The sequence below is a fragment of the Corvus cornix genome, chromosome 7 (assembly GCF_000738735.6).
Source record: "Corvus cornix cornix isolate S_Up_H32 chromosome 7, ASM73873v5, whole genome shotgun sequence".
NCBI lineage: Eukaryota > Metazoa > Chordata > Aves > Passeriformes > Corvidae > Corvus > Corvus cornix.
Genome location: NC_046337.1, coordinates 36,522,148 through 36,543,057, shown reverse-complemented (window position 1 = coordinate 36,543,057; position 20,910 = coordinate 36,522,148). Strand labels below are relative to the sequence as shown.

Genomic DNA, 20,910 nt, shown 5'->3' with positions numbered 1-20,910 from the left:
ATGTTCATTTAGCTCTGCCAATGCTGTTTATGTGATCACTTCAGATTGCAAGAAAAGAGCTCAATTTGTGGCTTTAATTAACGAGTTGGGGAGGGAAGAAGTTTTATTTTCACTGCCTGGTATGGAGAGTGCCAGCCCCCCTCTCTGGGGGAAGGAGGAGGCAGTGGGTGAAACCAGAGGTGAGACATAAAGAAATCAGGTGGAGATGCTGAACTTTGCCTTGCTGAAAATTAAATTTGGCGACGCTCTGCAGGGGCAGCTGAAAACCCCCCCAAAGAAAACAACCCTTGAGCTTTATTGTGTTAGAAAGAGGCCAGAGCTGGAGATCCTGGCTCGGAGCATGGCTGAAGCCTGAGGGTGCACTGGAACCGGGGCTGCCATGACCCCGCGATGTGGAGCAGTGAGTTCACACCCTGTGAACTCGCCCAGCTCTGGTCCCTGTCTGCCACTTCTCAGTGGTGGCAGGGGGGACAGCACTGTGCTGTGGCTCTGCTGCTCCCTGCTCCTGCAGGTGATGTCCATGTCCTCCAGCTGCTGGTGGACAAAGCTCCTCCCAGTACAAACACCAGGGGAAAAGAACCCCCTGGACTCCAAAGTCCACCCAAACACCCAGCCTGCACAGAGACTCCTGCAGGGCTGCAAGTGGGACTGCTTCAGGTCAGTGTCCCCATCCCAAGTCTGGAAGCCCCTTCTCAGCCTGCTCACTCCCTCAGGCAGCAGAGAGCTCTCTTGTGATGCAGAGGCTGCATCAATGCATCATCTGCCCCCTCAATAACATCTGGATGCTGCTCCATTTTCAGGAGGAACTAGGAACCAAATCTACCAACACACCAGCCCAAGTGCCACAAATTAAACCTCCCTCTAGAGGGCCAGTGGTGGCTCCAGCAGCCTTCCAACCCCCTGCCATTTAAAAGCTCCGGAATTGCTCTCTCCCCCTTTTTGGACTGCTGTTGGTATTTTAAAAAACCAAAAGGAAATCTTAGTCGTCTTGGTCGTTTAACACCATTTCCCCTTGTCCTTTCAGTCTGTGGCTCCCTGCTGTGGTAACAAGTGTCTCCTCCTCAAGGTGACCCCAAGATGGAAGGTTCACTCTTCCTTTGCCACCTTGTCTAGCCACCCACGGAGAGATGGCACCTCTAATAAATGCCCTCAGTTTCTTCTGTAAAATGTTGTAAAATTAGAGCCTCTTCTCTTCTAATTTGTGGACAAACCCTGCTGGCTCTGGCTAACAACTCCTGGAGTCATCTGGTGGTACCTTCTAGACATCCATCAGCTTTCAATTGTGTGCACCACTGCCCCAAAGAACTACTCTCCTCTGAAGCTGATCTGCAGCTCTTTTCCACCCTTCCTGCATTTTTCACTGCTCACAATGTTAACGGCCCTTCTCAAGTACTGCCTATTTACGGGAGAGATTTTTCCAGCCATAATTCACATTATTGGGTGCGTGAAGATGCCTAAAAGTTATTTAATCTCTGCGTTAGAAAACAGATATGTATCTGCAGTATCCTTGTCCAAATTAAATCCAAGTTGCTCACTCCAAGCCAGCCCTCCATCATTAGAAGGAATGCATTAAAAAGGCGAGGGGGAGGTGAAAAGCTCAATTCAGGGCAATGGGAGCTGTTCCACTGATTTCTGCCAGCGATGCAGCCGCACAATAAAGGAATTACAACACACCAGCAGCTCCCACCCAGCCCAGTGGGACAGGGATCTCCTGGTGGCCCCACATCCCCTCCTGGCTCTCCTCACACCGAGATGGTCACATCATCCAGGCTTTGCTCAGGCAATCCCAAGTATCTGCTGTCTTGGAGTCTAATGAATGCAGGGGCTCCACTTGAGTTCCCTAAATTATGAGCTGGCACCCAGTGACAGAGACTGATTTAGGCCTCACTGTTTTGCACCACAGTTAGAAAAATACTGATGGCTCGTTATCCGTCTTAATCAGCAGCAGCAAACAAATGAGGGACAGGGAGACATCCAGAAGGGAACACACCGCATTACTCCTCCTTATTGATAGCACAGTTACTTAATTTGATGTGGAGACATAACTTCAGGCATCACTAAATACTGGAGCAGGGACGGTTTGGTGCAGGGAAGATCTATGGGTGCAATTTAAAAGCCGTCTGTTTGGGAGCAGTGACGTCCATGGGCGCCGATACCGATCCGAGCTCCGCAGACAGGCCGGACACCATCCCTCACCAAGACAAATGACGACAGGGGCCCTTCCACAGCTACAATGTACCAGCTGAAAATTACAGCCCCACTCCACTCTTCATCCTCTGTGCTTGTGGGATGAGCAGGACAACAGGGGACCAAGCCCAAGGTAGAGCAGAGAGTCCCAGAATGGTCTGGGTTGGAAGGGACTTTAAAGCTCATCCAGCTCCACCCTCTGCCATGGACAGGGACACCTTCTGCTGGACCAGGTTGCTCCAAGCCCCATCCAACCTGGCCTTGGACAATTCCAGGGATGGAGCAGCCACAGCTTCCAATCTCTGATGGCTTCTGGATGGTCATGTCTGACCCGCCCTTCCCTGGGCACTGCCTGTGCCAGGGCAGCAGAGCTCTGGATCGGACCTTTGGCACAGCTCACTCAGGGAAGGCAGCATGGAAATGGTGGAGCAAAGCTCATGATCTGGGCACACTACAGAAACATGTACGGTTCCCACTGCTTTAGATGACGGTATCTGCCTCCCCACATGGACATTCTCCCCAGTCCTGTGCACCCAGCCCCTCTGTTTCTGATCCCAAGTGCCCCAAAATCAAAACTGGGAGCATATCTCAGTGCACCCTGAGCTCCCTGCAAAACCTCCAGGCCCAGTTTGCCCATTTTACCAGGTTTCTAACCCATTTGTGGCTTATGGACTGTTGGCCCGCAGGGTTAGGCATTGCTGCACGGCAAATTAATAGATATCGAATTCATAACCCTTTATTCACTCTGCTGACTCAAACACCCAAATGGGGGCAGCCTGGAAGTGAAACCAAGGAGGTTTTACCTAGCTGGAGGAGCCAGCACATGGATCAGCTCCCAGACAGCAGAAGAGCATCTCCCAGGGCTTCAGACTCAGCTGAAAATTCAGGGCTTTCCCCCCTCCTTTTGGTGTAAAATGCAGGTTGGCATTTTCAACGTCACCTATGGGATTTACATACCAAATTCCTCTTCATTTTAAAAGGATCTATGTGTGCAAATACCTTGATCAGCACTGGAAAGTTTAGCAAGTTTTGCAAAGGCAAAGGGCCCAGCATTGCACAGGCAGGAACTGTGCATCCAAAGCAGGTTTTCTGAATCAGATTTTACTGTGCACACTCTGGGCTGGAGAAGAAAAACAGGAACACCTCAAAGCCAGCAGTAACCATCTATTAAGGGAGAAATGTGTCTTTCAACATTTACCTGAGCAAACAAACAGAATTTGCTCTTAAAAGTCTTTTTGCAGACAGCATAAAGCTCTGGGAGCACACCATAGATTTTTTTTCTTAAGTACATGTAGATTGTAATTGTGGGCAATGAAAGCTACTCAGAGGTAATTTTAACCTTTCAGGTAAGTAAAAGGCTTTCAGAAAGTTGTCTAAATAGGTATTTCCCAATATGAATTCCAACAGTGCTGAAGGCACATTCATTTTTTTAATGGTTCAAACGTGGCAAATAAGGAGAGGTGTTTCTTTTTGAGCTGGTATCAAATTGATTAATTTAAAATAAGTCAGTTAATAAAACTACCATTAAACTACTGCATCAGCTAACAATGTTACCAGTAAAATCAACAGCCAAAGGGAGGAAAAGTTGGACCTTCCAGAGACTAAACCTTTAAGTGAAGAAAAAAAAATTAAATGCCTGTATAATGGGCTGTTGTGTTTGTGCTGCCTTCACCTCGCTGGAACAACGCATGCCACGGGACAGGCTCGGCCCCAGTGACTGTGCCCTTGCGGCCAGTATTTCCCAAAAAAGGAACTGGGATGCAGAGCAGCAAACTCATCCAGGGACTTAGCTGGGTGTTCACCCCGCAGTGGTCTGGGCACCTCCCAGGGACACTCCCACAGGCAGCTACAGCTCCTGATCCATGCAGGCATGGGAGGACACCCTAATCTAGGGAAGTACAGGCCCAAACAGCCCCTGGATGCCAAAGCACCAGGCCTGTGGTCCCTGCCCAGATAGCCCCATTTAAAGGTTAACAACAAAAGAATAACAAGCAGGACTTTTTCTCTGGGTCTTGTGAGCCTTTAGCCAACTTATTCGCCTATTGGTTGCGCTTCATGTGAAAATATAATGATTTTTATGGCCCACTTTAACATTTTTATGTCTTTTTTTCTTCAGAGAAAAAACCCCACATTTGGTGTAAGAATTAAAACAGTATTTCATGCTTAACTGCAATCACAGATGATGTATGGAAGAGAGCTGGCTGCATGTCAACTCAATATAAAGCCAGAATTGAATCTAACTTGGTCACTACAGCTGTGGGATGTTTTATGGGGTGAGGGGATTTTTTCAGATCAGTCATAAATGAAATGGAAACTGTGACTGGGCTCATTTTGTATCAAACAGGAACAAAAAAATGTAGGGAAGAACCAGGATTGCTACACATTTGTCTGAGTTGTTCCTTTATAGAGGTGCAGTGTGCTGCAGACCCAACGCAGCGCCGGACGATGCCGCAGCGGCGATGGGTGCCTGTTGGCACACAGCCCCCACCACGGGAATGGGGTTCTCCTGAGCTGTGGGAACCACATGCTCGGGATCAACTTCCAGCTCCTGTCTGGAAAACAGCTTCACTGCAGACCAGATCCCTGTGGGATGGGGTAAATTGATGGAAAAATGCCCTCATGCCTTTGTGCCATTGTGGCATGAAGGTGATGCTTTGGGGGCAGCAGCACAGTCCCAGTTGTGTTTCCCACCTGGTGACAGATTTTTCTGATCACAGCTTTGAATGTGGGATTGTGTTAGAAGTGGGATTTCAAAGCAAAGATAAAACTTTCCCTGTAAGGAAGGAGCTGCTCTGGAAACCAGTTCTTTCTGCTCTGCTCCTGGCTTGTGTTTGAGTTGTTGGTTTTCTGCTGCTGACTTTGAGCAGAACCCATCTCCTGCTGCCTTTACCACCATTCCCATCTCCCTGGCCTCCACAGTCTCCACCACTATTCCCATCCTCCTGGCCTCCGTGATGATGGACACAGAAATGATGGCCATGGGCAGGTAACACCCAAGTGAAAGGGGAATTTAATGTTAAAAATCTAAGTCAGTCAGCAAAGGTTTCCCTTCCATTCAAAGGATGGATCTTCTGGAGGGTATTTAACAGTATCAGCCTCTGGATTTTCCTGTTTTCATCCCTATAAATTTAGGTAAGGCTGCAGTGGCAAAGCTCCCATTTCTATGCAAATCCATACAAATGATTGATTACCTGTAGAAAGGGAATAACTGCAATGGCAGAAACACAACTTCTTGTGTTTATGTGGGGAGTTTAATTACCTGCCTGTGGCACAGAAAAGGAAAATCAGGAAAACATCTTTTCTGACCCCCCCCCCAACGTTTAAGCCTGATGTTAGAGAGACAGGATGTGGCACTGTTGTGCCAACATCTGCATCTCCTGAGAAAAGAGGAGAGGAGGGGATGGAACGGGCAGGGCAGGATGGGTGAATGGATCTTGAGGACACACATGGGGCAGAGCAAAGCACTGCAAGGATGGGCACACCTTGGTCTGATGGACACAAGAGCCAAGCAGAGGTTGGTGCTTCTGGAATAAAGAGGCTCCTGAACACTTCTGCTGGGACCTGTCCTGATTTCTCCAGCAGCTGCAGAAGCAGCTGCAATCCATGTTTTGTCCCAGGTTTTGCTCTTCCTATTCCACTACCTGAATTTAACGGTATCCATGGCATTTCCAGGATGCTTTCAGATGGTGCTGTGAGAAGTAAGATGAGCAGTGCAGATTTTGCATGGGAACAGTAGCATTTAATGAAATCATCCACTGGAAAAAGGATGGTCCTTTCCTGTGCCAGGGGTTCTGGGTGTCACCACAAAAGCCATAACCACAGTGCACGTGGGCTTTACACTCTGGCAGATGTGGTATTGTGCTGATGTGCTGGGACAGGACAGTTATTCTGTGAGGTAACAGCTGGGAATGATGAAAGGCTGGAGAAAAATTACGGTGGATATACATGGTTCTGCATCCTTCCTGCCCAAACTTCCCAAATGCTTCCTTATCCCTCACTCTGCATCTGGTTTTATTACTTAATTCCTGGATGAAACTCTTGCTCACCCTCTGGTCTCAGTGGCACCACAGGATCTGAAGGGCTCACAACCTGTTATTCTCACATAGTCCCCCTGGGACAGGGAAGTCTGCTGGGGAAACTGAGGCACAGAGGCAGTGGGGACTCCTGAGGGGATGCAGGTTATTCAAACTAAACCCAGCAGAAAACTATTCAACTTGCAGCAACAGGAAGGTTTGAGGCTGCAAACTGCCTCCTCAAGTGTGATGGGAATTGGTTCACACCTTATTGGCAGAGGGAAGGATCTGTGGGAAAGAATGGCAAAGTGATGGACAATGACTTCCAAAAGTTCCCCATTTCTGAGTGTTCCCACACTCTTCAGCTAGTATTCCCTGCCTTGTTTTTCCTGCATTCATTTTGTGCTTTAGAAATCTTTTTTAAAGCCAGAAGGGAGATTTAGACATTAGAACAAGCTACTGACCTGATACGAGTTAAAGATTTTATAAAACCCCTAAAAAATGCATTACTTTAAAAGATTGATGTTTCTTATTGTATTTTTTCAATGCCAATTAATTACTTAATTCATTAGCAATGTAACACAAGAATAGTCTTTGAAAATCTGCTGCTTTGTGTAGATGCCTTTAATTATGGATAATTAAATACTGTGGAAGGACCTGATTATACCTCTGAGCATTTTCTAATCTGGAAAATGAAACACACTCCTGTACTCCTGAACACATAAAACAAAAGCTGAGCTCAACAGCCACAGGAAGTAAAAAAAAATGGGAAAACAAACACCCCAAAAGCCAGAACCACCCCAAACCCTGCAACTAAGAGAGAGTGGGAATTCCTGGGGAGGCTCAAAGGCTTTGTGCATGCCCTGATACAGGGTTGGACCCAGACCCTGCCCTGTTGGGGATATGAGGGGGGCCCACGTGTGCTCAACGCGGAGCTGCTGCAGCCAGCAAGCAAACATGGGCCCAGCGAACAGAACTCCCTGTTAACACTTGCTGAAACTGGGAACAGATTTCCAGATGCCCTTGTACGTATGGCAGCAATGGCCAAAACTGCCAAAAAGACCAAAGCACTCTCCAAACGTAATCACAGCTGACCCTGGAAGAGGAAAACTTGCCAATGGCACAAGTTATGCTACTGGGTTTTTTCTGTCTCGGAGTTTTAGCCCCAGGGGAAAGCCTGGGAAATGGTTGTTTTGAAGACAGCATTGCCCCAGTGCCTCTGAGACAGATCCCCTCCCTGACTCTTACTTTGTGTCCTTCCTCCCTGGGCCATGAAGTGATTGCCAGACTCAGGGAATAAACTCTCTTGTCTTTATTTATTTCTCAGCTGCCAAATTTTGGGAGAAAAATTAGGACAGGTCTTGTGAAACGTTAGGGGCAGGACGACATGAGGGGGACAAATGTATGTCTGGCACGGATTGGAGACACTAAAAGAAGGAAAATGTCACCCCTAACACGTGGGCTGCCTGCCTGCCTTAAATCAAAGCAGCAACGTGGCATGTTGCTACTGCATCCCTGCCCATGGCAGGGGCTGGAACTGGATGATCTTTAAGGTCCCTTCCAACCCAAACCATTCTGTGATGATTTGTGGGTACTGCTGTCCAGGTGTGGGATGGTGCCCTGCCCCAGAGATCCCCTCCTAGGGTGCACTGCCAAAATCCTCGACATAGCAACTGATTTCAGCAGAGAAATGCAGAAACTCTGCTGACGTGCAGTGAAATGCACAAGGAGACACTGCAGCACACGGGACACGTTGCTGGGATGTGGTGCTCATGGCATTTGTCAGGAGTCCTACCTGGTGCTGGCAGGTGCCAGGGCTGCCAGCAGTGGCAGACCTGTACCAGTGTAGGCGGCTCCAGCCCTCTAACTACTGAAGATCTCACCGACACCAAACTGCAGTCCTCAGGCACCGAGGTCTAAAGCAGCTCCCTCCGTGGTGAGGGTGAGAACCCACCATCCCCCACATCTATGATTTACATGTTTCCCTATGATTAGCTCATGTTTCCCCCTCCCAGTTCTATGTACATGTATATTCATCTTCCCTAGTTAAGATGTATTAGTTCTACAAAATGCTGTGTACTCGACACCCCATTGGTTCCTTCCCCAAGTCCCCCCTATGTGTTATTCCCATTGGCTCCTTCACTGCTACACCGCCTACTTGTCCTTATCTCATTGGCTGGAATCCCTTCCCCCGCCTTCCCTAGCCCCACTATAGAATCCCCTTGGGGGATTTGGCTCTTTGTCCCTGTCCCTTCACCGGAATAAACCTCCGCGTGGAATCCGTATGGAGAGTCCCCTCTCTTCTTCTTTGCCTCCGCCTGCGTGCCCTCACAGCTGCCTCAGAGAAGATTGCTCCCTCGGGTGAGGAGCTCTTCCCCTCCTTTGTGTGTGCCACCTTCCAGAGGGGCTGCAGCCTAGACCTCCGGGCTCCTCTTTGTTGGCACGCTGGGTGCAAAGCCCCTCACAGACCCTCTGCTGCTTCCACCTCACCAGCTGGGGAAGTTTGTGACACAATGAGCTTACGTGGGGGATTTTATTTAATTTTTTTCCCCCAAATAATTAGTGGAAAACAAAAAGTCAATGATGTTTTGCTGACCCCCACTGCCGTGACCCATTAATGCACAGTGATGAGAACCATTGGGCTGGCCCCACCTCGGAGCCAACATTCAACGAGCCCATGCGATCCCTGGGTTACTGCAGCCTTCCCTGTGCCAACACTTCTGTACCAGAGCACGTTGTGTCTAGAAAGCCCAGACCTCAGTCAGGAGCAAAACACACACATTTCCTTGCACTTTGAGCCTCACCTCCACATCTGGCAAATCCTATTGCAGCAAGGAAAAGCTTTCACACAGAGCTTTGGAACGCTGGTGCATCCATGGGTGGAAGAGCCCAGCCTGCTTGGCACAGGCTGTCCCAGGCAGTCTGACAGTGCCTTCAGCATCCCACGTGAACCTGTCAAGCACCAACACTGCCACTGCTCTTAATTAGCTGATGCTCTCCTTTCCTCTCATCTCTGGCTACTTTAACCCTAGGTTAGAAGAGGAGCTTGGGCACATGAACCCAAGAGGGAGAGCGCAGGCAGCACTTCCCTGAGATGGAGAAAACGAGCAGAGGAGAAGGGGCAGTGCACACTGCAAAAACACTATGCACACAACACAGGAGCAAGGAAGGCCCTGGTTGTTTTTTGCTGGGGGCTTGAAATGCCTTCCGTGGAGGCCATCCCACTTTCAGCAGCTCTCCTCCAGCCTTTAGATCCATAGATGCAAGTTAGGCTAAATCTGCAAAGAAAAGTAGCCACCTTTATTTCCGAGGTTGACCCAACTGGGAAACCCAAATAAGCATTTGGGCAGGTGTGTCTCTCCAGTCTGGGTGAAACTGTCCAAGAAGGGGCTTATACGGGCACAGGAACTGGCCCTGACTCTTCTGCATGTGAAACCTTCACTGTCGAGCTCTTAGGATGAATGAGAGAGTGGGCAGATCCTCAGCTGCACACCAAGCATGGATGTTTCCCTTGGAGCAAGGCAGTCAGGCCAGTTAACACCAGCCTCAGGAACTGGATCACAGCGTATTCACTCTCTGGGAGGGTATGATGTAGCCCAGACAAAAAGTGGTTTCTGTACAAAACACGGCAAATATATCTAATTGTTACTATCGTGGGCAGGTTTTCATTTTTATCAGAGTTTCCCACTTAATTTCCGATTTAACAATTACAGTTTGACGTTGCCTGTAATAAATTTCTTTTTTGTTTGGCACAGCTTGAGAAGTAACCAGAAATTCCCTCTTGCCGCGTTCCTTGTAGCACAGAGAGGGTCCCGGAGCCTGGCGGGCACCAAGTGAAGAAAAGCGAATGCCCTCCTCAGCAGCCGGCAGCCGCTGCCCCGGTCCGTGACCCGCGGGAAGGGCTGCGAGGGACGCGCCCCGGGAAGGGTCCGCGAGCACAGCGCGGCCGCCGCTCCCGGCGGGATCGGGGATGACGCAGCCCGGGCAAGCGATAATCCTCATGCGGGAGGAGCCCCTCGGACGTCAGCGGGGGGGATGAGTCACAGACCAGCGAGCGAGGCTGTGCTGGGAGGAAACTCAGCGGTGGCTCAGCCTCAGGCAATCGGAGCCTTTGGCAAACCGGGCTGGCTCGGCACGGACGCGCTGCGCCCGAGCGGCTGACGGGGATCGGTCACTGCCTGGGTGTTGTAGCCCTTCCTGTACGCGGCGAGAGCTTCCAGGGATGCGGCAGCTGCAGCTTCTCCGGGCGATCTGTGCCAGGGCCTCCCCACCCTCACAGGGAAGAATTTCTTCCGAATGTCTAAACCTGCTCTCTGTCAGTGGAAAGCCATTCCCCCTTGCCCTGTCACTCCAGCCCCTTGTTAATAGTCCCTTTCCATTCTTCTTGTCAGCTTCCGTCAATCCTGGACTTGGTTACTTACCCAGGTGAGAGGGAGAGCCAAGCAGGAAGGACATTTCCCATCACAGTCGGAGCTATTTCTCCTATTCCTCTCCCACTCACACGCGGAGGGAAAGTCAAAGGTGTGAACACTTTCTGGTTTTAGTAAAAATCAGAGCAGGCTGTCTGAAATAATTAATAGGGCAAAAAGCCCCTTCGTTTCTGTCTTCTCCACTGAAATATTCCAAAGTATGAAATAAAGGTCTACATCTAAAACCATGTCACGCCTTCTACCCTCATAGATTTGAGGGAGTTTGTTCTGAAAGCATTAAATAGGGCATCTCATCACTTCCAGCTTTTTCCCAACCCTTTTTAACATACAAACAGTGAGTTTGCTTTAACTGGCCTTTTTCCCACGGAGGTTTCAGTGAGTCAGCATTTTCTGACCAACATATTTCCATCTTCTTCAAATACTCTCAGGCGGCTGCAGTGAAAAAGTCTGAGCTTTGTCAGGCTGGGGAGAACATTGTGTGCTCATCTTCACACAGATCCACTGCTTTCAACAGATCCCCAGGCAGGACATCAGCACTTCTCTTTTTCGTACATCAGGTCCTGCTCCATTTATTCTAACAAACTGCTTCCCTACCAGCACTACCTGGCACAAAACATTTGTAACTGGGACAAATTGTGTTTTACTTGATGTAAAATGAGTTACAGAAGTTTGCATCCATTGTGGTACCAGTCCATAACTACTCCTTTTTCTTTGAACTCCTCAGTGAATTCCTTGAGGGGATTAGGATTTCAGAAGCAGGTACAAGTCGAAAATGGACATCCTGGAGTTCACCTCCAATTACAAAGTGCTGATAGGTCCCATGGGTGACTCCTCTGCCCAGCCTCTTTCCTTGAGCAGCATCAACATGGCCAGAGCTGCAAAGAACTGACCGAGGCCAACCCCACCAGCCACAGCAAAGAAAGCAACATCCTCTCCTCGTTCCCACCAGGCTTTTATTTCCTCATGACCAAGCCTAAGCTCTTCCGCCTTGGGTAGTAATTCAGATCAACACTGCAGAAGGGTTTTTGAAACACGAACAAGGGGAGCAAGAAAGGAACCCCTGCAGCAGCCAAGCTCTTTGCAGCCTGTGCTGCAGGGATGGAGCCAAGGCAAGGCTCATGCTGCAGGAGCAGTGCCCTGGTGCTGGGCTTGGTGACCTGCACTGAGAGCTGAAAGCGCCTGTGCAAAGCCAGCGTGTGAAGAGAGGCAGCTGAGAGTGAGGGAGTGGGCCAAGGGGGTGGAAGGAAATGGATGCTGATGTTTGTGGACAGAAGAGCACCTTACACAACAGGGAGTTATGGGATGGCTGGCACTGTCCCAGCCTCTCCCCGTCCTACAGAAACCTCCCACAGGCAGCACAGCTCCACCACTGTCACACAGCAGCACCACTGCCACCCATGAACCATGTCCTTGCACCCTCACCTGGTTGTACTGCACCAAATTATGGCTCCCTCTGGCAAATGGCTCCATCAGAACTGCATTTATTTTTGTTCTGCCCAGGTGATGCACTTCACCAGCAAATCAGGGAGAGAGATGAAGAAAACACACCTTCAATCCACTTTCTAGTCTCTCCAGCCAAAGTGATGGCTGAGTTGGCAAGTGACGGGCTGGGGTTGTGTATGGCCACACAGTAACACCCAGGCTGAGGTTCCTGCCCCGCTGTCCTTCACAGAGCTGTGCCCGTGTGGGAGGGACAGAAGGCTGCCCTGAAATGCAGCACCCTGCCAAAGGAGAGGGGATGGAGATGTAGGAAAGGTGGAGGGAAGGAAAGGAAGCAGGAGAAGAAAACTTCTAAGCGCCTTTCTTAATTCTAAGTCTTCTCAGACTTGCTTAGCTCTAATCTTTAATTCATATTTTCATTAGAGTCTCTTTGCTCTATAAAGTCTGCATTTCATGTAAAAGGAGCAGCTCAAACATAAATTATTTGACATAAGTCAACCCCTTGTTAAAATCCTCTGCTCTACATACGTGTAGGCTCCAATAAAGAAGCATTAAACATTCATTAAATTAGAAATACATGAAGACAGTGTCTGCCCCTCTTCTCATACAGATACGCTTCGTAATCCCAACCTCCTAGAGCAGCCAAAGCAAAACCTCTCTAATCCTTTCAGAAACCCTGACCATGCAAAACACCCCAGACTCCTGCAATGTGCCACTGAGCCACCCAGAGGCATCAGCAGGTCAGATCCTCAGCTGGAGTAAATCAGAGTAAAAAAATGCTGTGTGTTACACCAAGTGACACCGACACAGGATTTGGCTTTAGGCTTCTGTTGCAGCAAAGTGGTTTACAGCAATGTCACTGGATCATAATGTCACTTTTGGTATTTTAAAGTCACACCAAGAATCAGGTGGGGAACAGCAACACGATGCCTGCTTTAATTGCAGTACTGCCCTGGCTCCTTGTGTTCTGCAAAGGAACCTGGCTTCCCAACCTGAATCTAGGAACTCTTCCCCTCCAAAAAACCCCTAACCCACCCCTTCTCTGCAAGATACTACCATGATGATAGTGAATCTTGAACTACCACTCTCACATGCCAGTGCACACAAACTTCAGCAACATTTCCCCAAGGGAAAACAATCACTATAAGCAAAAGCTTCTTGATAAATATTTCTGAGTTTGAAGAGTAATGAAGGAAATGTGTTTCCCACATCTCTGAGAGCCGTGTCCGCTGAAAGAGAGCTTTGGAGCTGGTCCCATCCCACAAATGGCTTCTCATGATCCTCCCTGACCCTTCTCTTCAGAGTGCCTGTTACATTCATTTGAACTCCGCTTCATTTGAAGCACGGAAGCATGGTTAGGACCTGGGGTACAAATTCAGGGTAGCAGTTTTCAGCTCCTGCCTGGCCTTCAGCAGTCGGGCAGAGTCGGGCAGAGCCTTTTCCTGTCGTGTTTAATTTGTGAATTATCCCTTTCTTGCTTGCTGGGCAGGGGCAGAGCGCACAGAGGCTTGGGAAGCAGCAGGTGACCTGTGCAGGTGAACACGCTGGGTTCAGGGGCTGCTGTCCCACTGGCTCCAGGCTGCAGCTCCCTGGGAACGGAGCTCTTCCAGCTCTTCCCTGTCACTGCACAGCCCAGCACCCCGGTTTTGTGTGGGCACTGAGCTGTGGGATGGAGCTGATCACATTAAGTGCTGCACAGTTCAGGGGTTTTTTGTTCTCCCCCTTGTTGCTCTCAGTCTCACTTCGTCCGAAACGTTAGGAGGTGACAGATTCAGCTCAGCTCTCCCCGATGCTGTCCAGCACCAGCACCGCTGATTTTGCAAGTTTTAACTTTTCCAAAGCTTTTCACTGTTATAGAGGCCTCTTCCAACAGCTCTGACCATGGGGAGCAGATCAATCTTGACTCAGCAGGGCATTTAAGCATCTGGATAATCCAAGTGCTGGAGATTTCCAAAGCAATGGAGGATCTAGCTCTTGACAGATGCTTGCATGTCTAATAATTCTCACCGGCAAGTTCAGCATCTATGTGCCTTTAACCCCTTGGCCTGAAGCGATCAGAGGGACGAGCTCCACTGAAAATCAGTTTCAGGGAAATGGCTTCTCAAGGAACAGTAAAGCAAGTACTGGAGTATTTTGTCAGCTTGGTGTCTGCCTGGCCCAAATACGCCTTGTTTTCAGTCTTGATCTTCTACCAGCTTTCAAATCAATCCTTTCTTTCCTCTGCTGGTAATCACATCACTGCTTTAATTGAGCTAATAGGGCACCACAGTTCACACTCCTGCTGGTCATCACAGAGAACATTATCCAGTCCTTCCCGTGGCCTCTCAGGCTGACACCTGAAGGCAATGATGGCCGTGGGGGTGACCAGGTGCCCCAAAAGTTGGCTGCCATCAGTAATTCACAGCCATGGAGGGTGAGGTGGCTACACTATGCTACTGCCTTCAGCTGCCAGGACCTGGGGAGAGGATGGTGGAGTCCAGCAAAATCCGGCTTGGGCAACACTTCTTCTCCTTGGCTGGGCACATTCCCTTGCATCTGCACAACCAACCAGCACATTGCATAGACTGTGACTGAAGGGGGTTTAAGTGCAATCTTAAAATCTGGCCATTTCAGGAATTTCTGAAATAAATTAGAAATGGAATTTTATTTAGTCGTTGGTTTGGGTTTTTACTTTTTCTAAAGGGATCTCTCCATGGCTCCAAATCACTGTTTTCCACAAAGTAAATGAATATGAAGTCTTCTCTCATCCTCTTGCCACATTTTCTGTGTCACCTTTATCCTCCAACAGTTGTATATAATCAAATGGCAGACAAAACTTCCTGTCCCCAAATCCTTCCCTCTTTTTTTCCTCACACTTTTAGTAATTTTTTTCCATGCTTCCTTGTCTTTTTTGTCACTGATCAAGTTGGAAGCAGAAGCTTTCCAAAACAATGACCTGGAGCTTCAGCGATCCACATCTTGCAGATAAATAACAAGCTACATTTATGCAATAAAGCACTGGCACTGGATTATTCCATATTAAAATCTTGGCACTTTTCAAGACAGCGGTAATTTGGAACAACAGAGACCATGTGGGGAAGGGTTTTTGTCAGTACTGGTTACCAACATGCACTGTTAATCCACTACCTTCACCTAAAAGAATTTACATTGAGATGGAGCCTTTTGTCCTGCAAAATCCCAAAGGGTTTTGCAAAATGAGCAGCTCCCACTGCCCTCCCAGGACAGTACTTGGGCAGTGGCTTGGCTGCGTCCCTGGTTGGGAAGGAAGAGCTCCCTGCTCCATGACTGCATCACCAGTGCCTCCTTCGGTGGCATCCACACTTCCTGCCCTGCTTACTTTGGGAATGGAAATGAAGTTCAGGGACCAACTCTGAACTGGCTGGCCAGGACAGGAATAGCCTGGCCCATGTCCAGACACCAACTGCCCCACTGCCCACGGCACAGCTTTTCCAAAGGGACACCCCCTGGGGACTCCCAAAAGTCTCCCACTTAGAAAAAAATGCATTTCTTCACAGCACTTGCTAAGAAAAGGCAGCCTCAAAGGTCTGCCCCCGGGTGTTGATCTACACAGAGACATGGAAAACTCACTCAGGGACATGTGCAACACCGATTTGTTTGCCAAAGGAAAGGTTTCAAGAGGCTGGGAAAATCCTTGGGGGTTTCCTGAGCACGCAGTGTTACAGCAGGATCAGGCTGGGGTGCAGAATGCTTATTTCAAATTAACTCCAACAGAGAAATAATGAGCAACGAGTTTATATTTCAGTAAATTAAGAGAGAAGCTTAGGGAAAATGTGGGTTTATACGCACAGAAATAAATTATTATTTACTGACTTTTGTGCTCATGCCCTCAAATATGAAGACATTTGTAGGGATTTATTAATATTTATAGCACATTATAATAAATACCCACAAGAGCTTTGCCTGAAGACATGCTATTTTACCAATGTAAAATCTGCTGAAGGTCAAAGGGATCTTTTACTTGTGTGTGGATGGCAGGATCAGCCTCTTTACTTGGAAATCTGTATCAACTGTGATAATTTAAAACTTTAATTAAAGACTCAGTGACAGATTATCTACGAAATGTCTTCCTGCTGCCCACTATTCCATCACGAATGTCTCCAGAAGCCCAGGCTGAGTAAGCACACTCGCCAGGAGATATTTCACTGTGGACATGTTAGCTTTTATCTGGCTCATTGGGTAACAAATTCTTTTGTTGAGGATTGGTGACAACAAAAATTAAATTAGAGTCAAAACCAGACCCCAACCCAAAAATTTATAGTATTTGTTTAGTTCATACCTCAAGAAAATGAAACACAGGGAATTTCTCCCTTTGTGCACTGCAGTAGGTGAGAGTTGCTTGGAGCTGGCAAAGCAGAGGAACCCATTTAATCTGGATCACAGATTAAACCAGATTAAGCCATGTCAGGGATGATACACTGGGGATGCCCCCCATCCCAGCATCCCGCACTGTTCCCAGACCACATCCAAAGGGTTGAAGGAAATGGGAAGAGCAACCTCCAAGTGATGCATAGAAAGGGAGCTAAAACACACACATCCCACCAATAGCAGGGCTCGCCCCACAGCAGTGGATGGGTTTATGGGGAGGGACAAGCAGAGGTCTGGGAATGAAGAGTGCAGGGTGAGGAGAGAAGGGCCCAGTAACACCACACAGGCACCTCGACAGCCCTGGCCACAGGAGCATGCGGACCTCGCTGGGAATATTTGCCCGGAAAGGCTCCGGCACAGGCGGAGTGGGTGGATGTTGTCACTGAGCTGCAGCAGAACCTGAGGCAGGAGGGACACAATGGTGGCACCACGAGCTGGACTCTACCAGTGACAGGCAACTTTGGGATCCCGCAGAGGAGAGAGTTAACAACAGTGACATACTTTTGTGTGTCTGGAGAAGTCACAGTGAGTGGAAATAACAACTCGGGGCCATAATTCTGTGGTCTGTCACTACCAGGAAACGTGAAATCCAGTGACCTTTCATTTCTGTGACAGAAATGCTGCACAGCACCTGGAGCCATCGCCCTTAAAATCCACTCTGACAAACTGGATGATAGGACACGAAGGAGAAAACGTCCTCTCCCTCCCTCAGCCCCAAATCTGAGCCTCCCAGTGAAGTCCGCATGCTCCGTGTGGAATGTGGTATCCCTTGCCAGGAACAGCCAGCCTTGCATGAGCTGCTGTGTTTAGTGAAGCACGAGATAACAATTTCATTTCTATAGCCAAGAAGGAACAAATCTCCAAAGCCATTTGTTCACACTGCTCTTAAATGATGGGAGGGAAATCGGTATTGGCTTTCTATGAATCTTCAGGTCAGGAATGTTAAAATCAATGGATTTTTGCATTATCACAGAATCACAGAATTCCAGACTGGTTTGGGTTGGAAGGGATCTTAAAGCTCATCCCTTTCCACCCCCTGCCATGGGCAGGGACACCTTCCACTCTCCCAGGCTGCTCCAAGTCCCATCCAACCTGGCCTTGGACACTTCCAGGGATGGGGCAGCCACAGCTTCTCTGTGCAGTCTGTTCCAGTGCTCACCAAAACCCAGCACTTCTGTTCTTGGCAAAATGTAATTAATAAAGTTATGAAAATCTACCTGACTGTATGGAAAGAAAATTATTTTCTCATTAATAGCAGCAACAGCTAAACAAGCAGGCAAGCCATGCTCCTAGCAGAGTACAGCAAATGATGCAGGGCTGTGTTTTACCTGAAATGAGGATTTTCCGTACCAAAATTTTAAGGTGTAGCTTTTGAGTTGAGGATTTGCACCACAGAGATTAACTTCCCCCCCAGCAATGTATCCCTTGAGCTCTTCAGTTTGTCAATCTGAAATTATGACCACAAGGACTAAAATCTTTTCATCACACCAGAACATGGCACTGTGTCTTCACCACTTTGACAGAAAACAAAAGCTACTGAATGGAAGGAAAAAACAAAATAAATTTAAAAAGGGGTGTTTCAGTCATTTAAGTGGGTCTGTCAGCTTGTGTTATCTTCATGCATTTGTGAAACTGAGCTTTAAATGACTGGCTGAAATGGAGAGCTGAAAGATAAAACTTTGGTCTCAAGACAAACACAGAGCTGAAAACACTGTGCTCCTTATTCATTAGGATGTGTCAGAGAGATTCAGATGGGAAGAGACACAGGAATGGCTGCTACTTCCACTTGAATCTCCCAAACTGTAAGAGAAAGGTGAACGGTGTGTGCCACACTCAGCATGTCCAAGAGCAGTGACAAACCCTGATCATCAGATTCCTCACAACACAGGAGACTGCCCTGGTGCCTACTAATTCCTATCACTGTGGGAATTACTTCATTACATTTGTGAAGGACGCAGTCAAAACTGCAAGCTTGGGCCAACTATAAGCCGGCCAGCTCCAGCTGCAGCAGGAGGAGCAGAAAGCCCTTCCAGCTGAGGGGTCTCCATCCCTACAGCCAGGCTGGGACACCAGGAGGGGTTCAGCTCCCCCTGCAGCATCCCCATGCAGATGTGCTCCTCAATCCCAAGGGAACAGCCACAGCCCTCCACTGGCTGAGCTGTGCTGCGAGCCGCAGAGACCAGGATCCCCAAAGCGCTCCCTGCTCTGAAGGGGATGATGAGAAATACACCCCTGCCTAAAATGGGTTTCAGCTGCAGAGCTTTATGTGTATCCCCAACAGATGAGTGAAGAGAGGAGGGGAGAGATTTGGTACAACCATGGATGAAGCCTCCTGGCTTCTCCATGAGGGTTCCAATCACTTCACTGTGTTCCATGCAGCCTTCCTTCTGTCGTCCTGTCCTTGTCTCCACCAGCAGGAGCTGCTCTTTCCCTTTCCCCCTCGTGTTTTGGGCACTCAGTTGTGGGAACAAAGATGCTTCTCAGCCCTGGTCACCAGGGATGTCGGAGACTGCAACACAGAAAGTCACCAAGCCCCAAAGTGGGAATGTGGTTCTTGGGGAAATTGTTCATGGTGGTGAAGGGTTGGGAGAAAAATCCAGCAGCTCCTGGACCTGTGTGAAGGCTCCTCTGAGCCTGCACTCCTGGGAAGCCTGAGGGATGCTCATGGGTTGGATTCACGTGATGCAAACCGGATGGGATGTGCTGCCACTTGTAAATGAGGGGATGTGGGATGGTGCCCTACACGCGATGGGAACACAGAGGCCACACACGCTCCAGAGGTGTTTGCTGGGGTGTGAATGAGTCTGAGCTTGGTGACAGCCAGTGGTACCCCCGAGTCACCAACCCAGGACACCGATCTTGGTGAGTGTGATGGGAAACCTCACACCCAAGCACAGCGGGCTGTCCACAAAGGTGATGCGCAGAGCTGGTAACACACCTCTCCTCTGAACTTTGTCAATAAAAACAAACCAGTGAGATTTCCTACGTACATTTTCTGCTTTACAACAGAAACACAAAACTCAGTGAGAATCTGACAAAGTATTTTTGAACCAAAATACAGATACAGGATTTCAAGTAATATTGATGGCATAATTTTCCAAACATTTTTTAATTTTTCGAGTTCCTTCAGTAAAAATATTTTATGTTTCCAACTCTGTGCCTTTACTCCGTCTTAAAGAGCAGAAAATGTCTTGAAAATGTTATTTCTTTACCAACATTTTCATTTAGGTACAAAAGCAACCATAACTCTTATCCAGCAGCGGTGATGTATGTGAGAGCAAATATACACGGATAGTGAATTCTAAACACAAGGAGATGAATCCAAGTAGCCATTTCTTACATGTTCAGAAAGCTGTGAAGAGGTTTATGTGCAGCTGCCTTACCTTTTAATCTGTCTTCACATCAGAGACATATGTGAGTACAGGCTGTGGTACCAGACCAGGGAGACCTTTTCGGAAACAGATTTATTTTCCAAAGAGGTACTTTTGGTCATTCCAAAACACTTCTTGAAAGTATTGATGAATCTACTAATTCAGACTCTAATTCATGAAATCACCTCAGCAGGACAATGAGGGCCAGCGCTACACACTGACTCCAGTACACAGCTAATGATGTTCTGGGCTTGGTGGGCATCTTACCGGCCACAGAAAAAGTTCTGCTATTGATTTTGGTGAGTTTTCCCTTGGTCTTAGATAATAACCATTGGTTTCTTGCTGTAGGGACAATGACCCTCTCTTTTCTCATGTATTTGAGTCTCTGTTAGACTAATTTTGAGAAAAAAGCAGAGACATGAAACAACAATCACTGATATCAGGACTCAATCCTATAAAACCTTTGTCAAGTCAGCCATTCCATCTGCTTCAAGTAGAAGACACAGGCCAGGAAGGGCAGCTTTAATTTTTACCCCATAACTGAAGCACCAGAGAAGGACCAGCCCCAACACCAGCCCGTGCCGATGGAACCAAACCTCAGTAACAGCATTTCAATAAAATGTTTCCTTTATATCTCTGTTAAAGCCAACACAGTTCTTTCTTACCATTTTTGCAGACAGGACAACACTGCTCTGGTTCATAGACTGGGTTGACACACTCGGGGACTGCGCAGTCTGCTACAACACAGTGAACTTCATTGCTGGGCTCGCAGCGACACCATTCGCATGGCGAGGGCTAGGAACAAATCTCAAATTAGCCCATTGCCTCCCGCAGCTCACAATTTTGCAACATTCCCATCTTGCCACAAGATAAACACATCAGCGTTCAATACCCCCTGACGGAGTCATTCATCATGGGTGATACAAGTTAACCTCTGGCACCAGAGAGCACCAGATGAAATATGCAACCACAACATCACAAAAACCAGCGAGCGTCAGCCTTGTTTTCCCCACACACAGAGTGAGGGGTCCTTTAGGGCCTTAGGTCCCTTTGCCAAAAAAGCTGCAGTCACTAGGTTGTACC

The 20,910-nt window shown here is 48.2% G+C and overlaps 1 protein-coding gene across 4 annotated transcripts in view; it reads right to left on the bottom strand.

Annotated features, from left to right (window-relative positions):
* The window catches only part of VWC2L (von Willebrand factor C domain containing 2 like), a 47,916-nt gene that overhangs the window by 7,995 nt on the left and 19,011 nt on the right, over window positions 1–20,910 (bottom strand). For 2 of the 4 annotated variants that reach the window (XM_010407855.4, XM_010407854.4), the window contains one exon: window positions 20,493–20,622. The exons of 1 other annotated variant lie outside the window; for it this stretch is intronic. In XM_010407855.4, coding sequence (XP_010406157.1) covers window positions 20,493–20,622 — 130 coding nt within the window. Of the gene's footprint in view, window positions 1–12,882; window positions 14,690–20,492; window positions 20,623–20,910 lie in introns of those variants that run through there. One more of the 4 variants, XM_010407856.4, reaches the window with a different exon arrangement.